General features: G+C 44.0%; 1 protein-coding gene across 5 annotated transcripts in view; it reads left to right on the top strand.

Annotated features, from left to right (window-relative positions):
* The first annotated feature begins 1,736 nt into the window (after positions 1 to 1,736).
* BEGAIN (brain enriched guanylate kinase associated) overlaps positions 1,737 to 10,387 on the top strand; it is a 123,377-nt gene continuing 114,726 nt past the window's right edge. For 2 of the 5 annotated variants that reach the window (XM_075844235.1, XM_075844233.1), the window contains exon 1: positions 1,737 to 2,169. In XM_075844235.1, coding sequence (XP_075700350.1) covers positions 2,156 to 2,169 — 14 coding nt within the window. In that variant the 5' untranslated portion in view covers positions 1,737 to 2,155. The remainder of the gene's footprint in view (positions 2,170 to 10,387) is intronic. The other 3 variants (XM_075844234.1, XM_075844236.1, XM_075844237.1) reach the window with 2 other exon arrangements.

The following is a 10,387-nucleotide window of genomic DNA, read 5'->3' as shown; positions in this document are numbered from 1 at the left end:
ACACCACACCGGAGAGCTGACAGCTCCTCTATACTACACCACACAGGAGAGCTGACAGATCCTCTATACTACACCACACAGGAGAGATGACAGATCCTCTATACGACACCACACAGGAGAGCTGACAGATCCTCTATACTACATCACACAGGAGAGCTGACAGATGCTCTATACTGCACCACACAGGAGAGCTGATAGATCCTCTATACTACACCACACAGGAGAACTGACAGATCCTCTATACTACACCACACAGGAGAGCTGACAGATCCTCTATACTACACCACACAGGAGAACTGACAGATCCTCTATACTACACCACACAGGAGAGCAGACAGATCCTCTATACTACATCACACAGGAGAGCTGACAGATCCTCTATACTACACCACACAGGAGAGCTGACAGATCCTCTATACTATAGCACACAGGAGAGCTGACAGATCCTCTATACTACACCACACAGGAGAACTGACAGATCCTCTATACTACACCACTCAGCAGAGCCGACAGCTCCTCTATACTACACCACACAGGAGAGCTGACAGATCCTCTATACTACACCACACAGGAGAGCTGACAGATCCTCTATACTACACCACACAGGAGAGCTGACAGATCCTCTATACTACACCACACAGGAGAGCTGACAGATCCTCTATACTACACCACACAGGAGAGCTGACAGATCCTCTATACTAAACCACACAGGAGAGCTGACAGCTGCTCTATACTACACCACACAGGAGAGCTGACACTTCCTCTATACTACACCACACAGGAGAACTGACAGATCCTCTATACTACACCACACAAGAGAGCTGACAAATCCTCTATACTACACCACACAGGAGAGATGACAGATCCTCTATACTACACCACACAGGAGAGCTGACAGCTCCTCTATACTACACCACACGGGAGAGCTGACAGCTCCTCTATACACCACCACACAGGAGAGCTGACAGCTCCTCTATACTACACCACACAGGAGAGCTGACATCTCCTCTATACTACACCACACAGGAGAGCTGACAGATCCTCTATACTACACCACACAGGAGAGCTGACAGATCCTCTATGCTACACCGCACAGGAGAGCTGACAGATCCTCTATACTACAGCACACAGGAGAACTGACAGCTCATCTATACTACACCACACAGGAGAACTGACAGATCCTCTTTACTACACCACACAGGAGAGCTGACAGCTCCTCTATACTACACCACACAGGAGAGCTGACAGATCCTCTATACTACACCACACAGGAGAGCTGACAGCTCCTCTATACTACATCACACAGCAGAGTCGACAGATCCTTCTTAAAAGGGAACTCTGGTTTGGAACCACTTTGAAAATTATATGGCAGAATTGCAATGCAAACAATTCTCAAAATATTATCGTTATTATTATTATTATTATTATTTCCATTCAAATAATTGGGAAAGCAATAAAATTCCCTGCAGCTACAGAAACATTTACAGTAGTCTGAATTCTGTGAATGACATTTTCCTGCGTGGTGGAGTGGTTGTCATCATGTGCTGACAGCTCCTAAAATCTTTCCCCATCATTGCCAAAATGCAAGTAAGCAGCTAAAATTTGCTTCCACCACTTGTGCTCATTCTATTATTGACACCTCCTAACATTAGAAAATTGCTCAAATTACAATTACATAACCTAATATGTAGCACTGACTATAGGAGAAAATTCACAGAGCAGCATTATCTCCCCGCAGCGGGTGCTCTGTCTCCTTAATAGACAATACGCTTCAACTTTTTTTTTCCCCTAAGCAATCCAGCAAGCAGAAAACCTGTTACTTGCTTTCTCTCCTTCTCCCTCTCTCGCTCTGTTTTTTTTTTTATTATTCAGTCTTTGCTCTACAACTGAGTCATTGTGCTGCTTTTGGCTCCTGGGTCTTACATGGTTTTCCTGCACAGTGCGGATTTTGCTCCCGAGTTAATCGTTGAATGTTATTTTCTGCTAATGCAGATGTGATTCCGTTCACTGTCGCTCTCTATACACTTGCTTGAAGAGGGAAGGAAATAAAAACCATCAATAAGGCTTGGGCTATGCAGAAATCTGAAGACTGAAGGCTCTGACTATCATTCATATGAGACTCCTCTTTCATTTCTTCTAGGCCTCTGCTGCAGAGATGGAGAAAATCAGGTAAGTGACCCATTATTTCCCTTATTAAGTGAAGACACGGGTGTCTTGCATACGTTATTTCTAAGAATTATCAATTGCAATGGGGGGGAGATTTTTATGAATTGTATTGGCTTCTGCAATAGGACGTACTCTCCATACAATGGGCTATGTAATATCTGATCTATGCATTATATACAATAAATGCATATCTGCAGAAGCCCCTGTCCCTTCATTGGGGTCTGTAATAGAACAATTCTCCTTCTGTTAGGACGAGGATTACAGACCCCCATAAAGCAGCTGCCCTGTGGTCTGCATTTGTCTATGCTATTCGCTTGCTGGCATGTGCTGTGTGTTTTCTGTATATTCCTTGTAAAGCAACAATGTACATGTATCTCTGTGTATAGTCGTTTCATTGTATCGTAGCCGTTTCTTGTGTTTTAACTCCAGATCTGATGATCTACAAGCATATAAGGTTTCCAGAGCATCGCTATATACTAATCCTCACCCCGACCGGAGCCTTCGGGGCTAATTACCGTATTCACAGACCCTCGTGTATAAACATTCAATACATTGCCGTCAATAGTCTCATATGGTGGGGGTGATGCCAATTATTACAGTGATTTATGGCTCTCGAGTTTGGAGAATTTCATCATCTAAGTTCTTTAAACACCAGGCTGAGAAGTTTTAGGTTTTGCAGTAAAGTGGTGGATATGGCCAGTGTCTCGTTGGGCATAGGGTTGATAGGTGGTAGAGACATGGAGGAATCATCAGGGTGTTGGGTATAGAGTTGGTAAGTGGTGGGTTTATATGTGAGATGGTCAATGTGTTGGGTACAGGGCTGGTAAGTAGTGGGTTTATATGTGGAATGATCAGTGCATTGGGCACAGGTTTAACTGGTCCGTCTGCTGGGCAAAAGCAGCTTGATAAGTGGTTGGTTCATGTGTAGGGTGGTCAGTGTGTTGGGCACATGGTTTATAGTAGACTGTTCATATGTGAGATAGCTGGGTGTCGCTGGGCAAAGAGTTAATAGGTTACGGGTTCATATGTGGCATGGGATGGTCAGTTTATTGGGAACAGGGTTGATGGCTGGGGCAATCATATGTGGGATTGTTAATGCTTTAGTGAGCTCAGGGTTGACAGGAGGTGGTTTAATATTTGTGATGGTTGAGAAGTGTTGGGTTTATATTTGGGATGGTCCGTGTGTTGGACGTATGGTTGATAGGAGGTGGATTTATATGTAAGAAGGTCAGTGTCTTGGGCACAGGATTAGTGGTGGGTTCATATAGTATGTAGGATAGTCAGTGTGATAGACACCGTGTTGATAGTGGTGGATCCATAGGAGTAATGGTCAGTGTGTTGGGCAAAGGGTTGACCGGTGGTGGATTGATATTATAAGGTCACTGTGTTGGGCACGAGTTTGGTTAGTGGTGGGTTTATAAGTGGGATTGTCAGTGTGTTGGACAAAGGGTTGATAGATGGTTTACTATTACGAGGTCAGTGTGTCGAGCACAAGGTTGATAAGTGATGCGTTCATATGAGTTTTGGACAGTGTGTTGGGCAAAGGACTGACAGGCGGTGGATTCATATTTTGAGGGTTGGTCAGTGTGGTGTTGGGCACACGGTAAGTGGTGGATTCATACGTGGGCTGGTCAGTATGTTATTGGGCATAGAGATGATAGGTGGTGGAGTCATACATATGTATGTATATATATATATATATATATATATATATATAGATATCCTATGTGATAACAGCAGAGTTCACAATGTAATAAAACATACTGTAGATGTGCACAGATTCTGTACGTCTGAACGATGAGTCGAAGGCCCAGGAGTTAGTCTACATGCACGCGTTTTTGTAATTTGATGCGTAAAATTCGCTTTAAATCCACAGGTAAACACAGGCAACTACGGAGGTAAAATCCGCACTTTTTTATATATTTTTAGGAGTGTTTTTTTTACATTTTGATGTGGAAATAGGTGCGGTTTTAGGCTGCGGATTTTTTGGTGCGTTTTAAACTTGTCAGATACGATTCTGAGACGGACACGCAAGATAAATTGACATGCTGCAGATTTTAAATCCGCACCGCAGGTCAATTTAGGTGCGGAAAAATTCTGCAATGTGTTGATGAGATTACTTCAAATCTCCTTTACTTTTCTGGTACTGTATTACGCTGTGGATTTGCCGCAGGAAAACCCATGCAGCAAATCTGCACATAATACGCGTCGTGTGCACGTGGCCTTAATGGACAAGGAAGAGCTGCTAGCCAATTGAAGACCCAGTTGGCTGAATCGTGGTCCCGGAGCCCTGTATTAGGCTTCATGCACGCGGCCGTGCCAGCGATCGCCGCCAGCGATGGGAGCACGGACTGTAAATAGCAAAAGATAGGACATGTTCTACCTTTTACGGTACACTTCTACGGCCCGGACACCTTCCTGTAAATAAACGGAAAGGTATCTGTGGACAATAGAAGTGAATTGGTCCGTAATTGCGGTCCGCAACTACAAATTATTTTTACGGTGGTGTACATGGAGCCTAAGACTTTTTGTAAGGGAAATGATATAAGTGAAGTTCTGCTTTTGGACACATATGTAAGATTATATCAGGAAATTCCACTGCAAGTTAAAAAAAATCAAAGCAGTGATCTGATTGGTTGATATGGCAACTGCTCCACTTTATTCTGGACTTCTTTTTAGGCTGGGTTCACACGTGGCGGAATTTCACTTGAATTCCGCTGCAGACACTCCGCAGCGTTAATCCGCAGCGGAGCCGTTTCTCCATTGACTTCCACTTTAATTTAGCAGTGTTCGTTTAGACGATGCGTAAAATTCCGCTGCGGAGCATAGGCTGCGGAGCGGAATTTGGTGTCCGCAGCATGCTCTGTCTGTTGCGGAGCAGTGGCGGACTGGTTGTGGACTCATGGCGGAATTTCTCCATTGACTTCAATGGAGATTCTAATTTCCGCAATGAAGTCCGCAGCTGTCATGCACATGTTATGTGTGCTGCGGATGCGTCTTGCTTTTTTAACATGACATTTCTTCATTCTGGCTGGACCTATGTATTTCTAGGTCTACAGCCAGACTGAGGAAGTCAATGGGGCTCCCGGAATTACGGGACCGTTGCTAGGAGACGTCAGTAAATAGTCACTGTCCAGGGTGCTGAAAGAGTTAAGCGATCGGCAGTAACTGTTTCTGCACCCGGGACAGTGACTACCGATCTCAATATACATGTATCTGTAAAAAAACTTACCGAGAACTCCCTGCGTCTGTCTCCAGTCCGGCTTCCCAGGATGACGTTTCAGTCTAAGTGACGGTTGCAGCCAATCACAGGCTGCAGCGGTCACATGGACTGCCGCGTCATCCAGGGAGGTCGGGCTGGATGCCGAAAGAGGGACGCGTCACCAAGACAACGGCCGGTAAGTATGAAATTCGTTTACTTTCACTAGGGAAAGTGCTGTCCCTTCTCTCTATCCTGCACTGATAGAGAGAAGGGAAGGACTTTTTCCGCAGTCCGCAGCAGCTAGTCCGCATCAATTAACTGCACATTTTGGGCAGATCCGCAGCCGTAATCCGCAACCCGGATTAGGTGCGGCATTGATGCGGACAGTTGCGGAGGAAATCCGCCACGTGGGGGCATGCCCTAACAGTCCTGTATTATAGGACAATGATTTCCAACCTGCGGCACTCCAGCTGCTGCAAAACTACAACTCTCGGCAGCAGTCACAGCATCCTGGAGGTTGTACTTTTGTAATTGTTGGAGAACAACAAGTTGGTGGAGGCCACTTTTAGGGTGCAGTCACACAGGGCAGGTTTTGTTGCAGAAATTTCTGCGACTAAAAATCAATTCCATTCATCTGAATGGAACTTGCAGAAATCCATGCACCTGCTGCAGAAACAACCACATTCAGATGAATGGAACGGATTGTCAGTCGCAGTAATATCTGCAACAAATCTGCTGCATGTGACTGATCCTTTATAGGGTTTTTTGACAGATGCAAATTCTCTGATCTTCTGGCTTTATAAAACATTACATTCATTTCTGTATCCGGTTTTGTATTTTTTATCACCAACCATTGCTATTTTAAAGAAAAACTCCACCTTTGAGCAATAATTTAAAACTTTCCACAGTTCTAATCCGCATGAGATGAAAGTAACTTTATAAATCTTTTTCTTTAATCAACTTGTACTAAATTTGAGTCACATTAGATTTTCTCCTCCGTTTGTATTCTAAAGAAAATTCAGAACTCTGCTGGTTCACTTTTACCCAGAGAGCAATGCGTTGTGATAACTGTATGGTGGCTCGTTGATCGGCGCCCATTTGCTCCTGTCACCCGGAGCTCTGGATGGGGACGAGAGGTCGTTACTCCGATCGCTCGTCCCCATCCATTATCATCATGTCGGCCGCGCGTCTCCGTTTACACACCAAGATGTGCTGCCGACAACCAGAATATTTAACTTTTTTTAAAACGATACGACCAGCAGATGATCCAGCTTTTGCCTGTTCATTGCTGATCGCTGCCCTGTTTACACCGGGCATTTATCGGCCCACGAGCCTTCTAAGAACATTGTCTGCCTGATAATTGTCCTGTGTAAAAGGGTCTTAAGGCTGGGTCCACATGTTACAAGGTGTAACAGCTGTGGGCCTACGACTAGTAAATTCGAAAGCAGATTATTGCTGACACACTTTGCCAAAAAAAATATGTTCTTTTAAGTGCGTTTTTATCCCCAACAGTCTCAAAATGCAAAAAAAAAAGCAACATGTGAACCCAGCCTTAGAGCTTGACTGTTAGGTCACATGACTGACAGCAGGGTTGAGCAAAACCGCTGTCTGTTTCCAAGGGCAACCAGCAAGATTTTGAAGCAGCTTTGGATATGAAGACAATTACATGAAATACCTGAAAATCTGTTAAACTTTGAAAAAGTTAACAAAAACGACTCAACTTTCAAATTTCTGTTGTGTGGTTCCGAATAACAGAAGAATTATTTGTACTTTTTTAGACCAGTTCTAAACCGGTTTGAACCGTAGATGTCGTTTTGGAGAATATGTATCAAATCCTTAGTGTGAAGCTTTCAACATAATCACTCTCGGAATAATTTGCTAATATACAGTATCATCTTAGCGGTTGGAGCTCTGCTTTTCTGATAAAGAGCTCCACATCCGCTGCATTGACATAGAGTTCAATGATGCAATTCAAGATACTTGCAGCCACCACTAGGGGGAGCTAACTGCATACAATTATACATGGAACCGAATTTTTGAACAGTAAGCCACAAGCTCCAAAGCTCCCTCTAGTGGCGGCTACAGGCAGAGAGACTTTTTGTTGCTCTCTGACTATAAAGGGGATTTGTAGCTCTGTATAAGAAAAACAAAGCTCAGTCTGTTGTAAAGATATATTAAAAAATGATTCCGCACAGAATTTTGGATTTAAAAATGACATGGTGGCAAAAGGTGGACCCTATTTCAGGACCGTTATTTGGCCCTTGAGCTATAGGCGACACCTATCCCCTCCAGATTGTAGGGTATGTAGCAGCCTCACTGTGTACAGCCTTCCTTTTGAATAAAACTACAATAATGGCGTCATATATTATTTATGCAGCCCGATTCACATGCCCCTGGCTGCATCTGTTTTCCTGCATAAAGTGAACAGTTTAACATCCCATTGGACTCGCCTGTCACACCTGTCCACGGTAAATCACGCCTGAAGCCTCCAAAACAAGACACAATTATTTTATGTGGAAAAAATACCCCCAAGATACAATAAGGGATAAAAAGTGAGAACGTAATGTAGCCAACAGGTGGTGAAAAAGATGTTTGTAATGAAGAATCAGGTGGTGCGGGCGCAGGCGAAGCGTCTACCTGAGTAATGAGCTGCACGTAAGCCAGTGTGCACCATTGCTATGGAAATAGCTGTCACTAAGCAGTCAGGAGCAGGTGTTTATTCTGGAGAGATACAGCGCTGCAGCTCACTAATACAATGTCTGATAGTAAAACATCATCACTGGTCAACTGGGCTGACACTTCACATGCTGCAATCATTGTATCCATCCACTGCTTTATAATGACTCCTGTCTTAGTTCACTGGAGAAGCTGCTATTTCAAAGATGGATGGATATGAGGTGTAATAGATGGATAAGACGTGGATGGATGGATATGACGTGGCTGGTTATGAGGTGCAGTAGATGGATAGGACGTGGATGGATGGATATGAGGTGCAGTAGATGGATATGATGTGGCTGGATGGATATGACGTGGCTGGGTATGATGTGCAGTAGATGGATATGACGTGGATGGATGGATATGAGGTACAGTAGATGGATATGATGTGGCTGGATGGATATGACGTGGCTGGGTATGATGTGCAGTAGATGGATATGAATATATGATGTGGCTGGCTGCATGTGACGTGGCTGCATATGAGGTGCAGAAGATGGATATGACGTGGCTGGGTGGATGTGCACTGGCTGGATATGAGGTGAAGTGGATGGATATGATGTGGCTGGATATGAAGTGCACTAGATGGATGTGACATGGCTGGATGGATGTGCAGTGGATGGATGGATATGACGTGGTTCGATATGAGGTGCAGTAGATGGATATGACGTGGCTGGATGGATGTGCACTGGCTGGATATGAGGTGAAGTGGATGGATGGATATAACATGGTTGGATATGAGGTGCATTAGATGGATGTGATGTGGCTGGATGTATGTGCAGTGGCTGGATATCATGTGGATGGTTGTGACGTGGCTGGATATGAGGTGCAGTAGATGGATATGACGTGGCTGGATGGATGTGCAGAAGCTGGATATGAGGTGAGGTGGATGGATATGACGTGGCTGGATATGAGGTGCAGTAGATGGATGTGACGTGGCTGGTTATGAGGTACAATAGTTGGATAGGACGTGGATGGATGGATATAAGGTGCAGTAGATGGATATGATGGGGCTGGATGGATATGACGTGGCTGGATATGATGTGCAGTAGATGGATATGATGTTAATGGATTAATATATGATGTGGCTGGCTGCATGTGACGTGGCTGCATATGAGGGGCAGTAGATGGATGTGATGTGGCTGGATGGATGGAAATGATGTGGATGGATATGAGGTGGCTGTATATGAGGTAGGTAGATATGAGGCAGATGGATGGATGAATGAGATGGAGGTAGGTAGATATGACCTTTTATATTTCTCTCTCATATCTGCTCTTTGTGGTTAGTGGCATCTTCCTCTATATCAATATTTATCTGAAGGCTAGGTTTATATTTATTATACAGACTCTGGTGGTCACTGTTTTTGTCATAGTCCAATACCTGGTGGTCATTTGTATATTTAGCTTCCAGCAGCTGTCTCCTGACCACAAGAGTACGTATAGCAAGTGGTAGTCACCCAGACTGGATGTTAAGTGGTTGCTAGGCGATATGAAATGATATATAAAGTATGTCTATGCAGTTACTATAGTGAAGCTTGGCCTTGATGATTTAATTGAGGTTTCATAAAAACCTACTTCTTGGCTCATATCATACAGGAATTAACTGGTCTGGAAACCGACCGCTGTATGAAAACCTGCAGTGTCATCAGGAGACGGCTGGGCACGGCCATTGAGGATGACTAAGACTCCCAGGCTCTGTAGGGACTGTATAATGTCCCTACAGTCCTACTGGAATAGAAGAATGGAGGGGATGAGCCAATGCAAAGTGTGTGTTCCCTGCATCAATTCAATACATATTAACCCTCATTTTAAAGGGTTTCCTGGGCACATATAAATAAAGTTGTGTGGCGACAATATGGGGTAAAAACCAACTATCAATATATCCATCATTCATAAGTATTATAATTCATTCCAGCACCACCGCTCCCTACCGTCATAGGATCCGTATATCAAATAGTTTCTTTTTTCATTTCTCATTCATTGGATTATATTGCTTGTTCTGTTTGTAGCAATTTTTTATTTTTCAAAGCTTTTCTAGGGACCGGAAGTCCAGTTGCACAGTCTTCTTTGATGACGATACGATTCTTCATGTGACCGACCCCGCTGCACTCTCTGTAATCACTAATGATCCTGCTTGTATAGCCGATTAGAGCAAGAAGAGTCGTATTGTCATCAAACTAGACTTCCGGTTCCCCGCCAGCGCTATAAAAGTTGATGAAAATCTCATAATCAGCGCAACGGGGGACCGGAATGTATATTAACGAGTGTATCACATACTGTAGGGACTACATGGATAATACCTTTCGG

Source organism: Rhinoderma darwinii, chromosome 12 (genome assembly GCF_050947455.1).
Source record: "Rhinoderma darwinii isolate aRhiDar2 chromosome 12, aRhiDar2.hap1, whole genome shotgun sequence".
Taxonomy (NCBI): domain Eukaryota; kingdom Metazoa; phylum Chordata; class Amphibia; order Anura; family Rhinodermatidae; genus Rhinoderma; species Rhinoderma darwinii.
The sequence above is the reverse complement of the archived record's forward strand: the minus strand, read 5'-3'. Positions and strand labels throughout refer to the sequence as shown.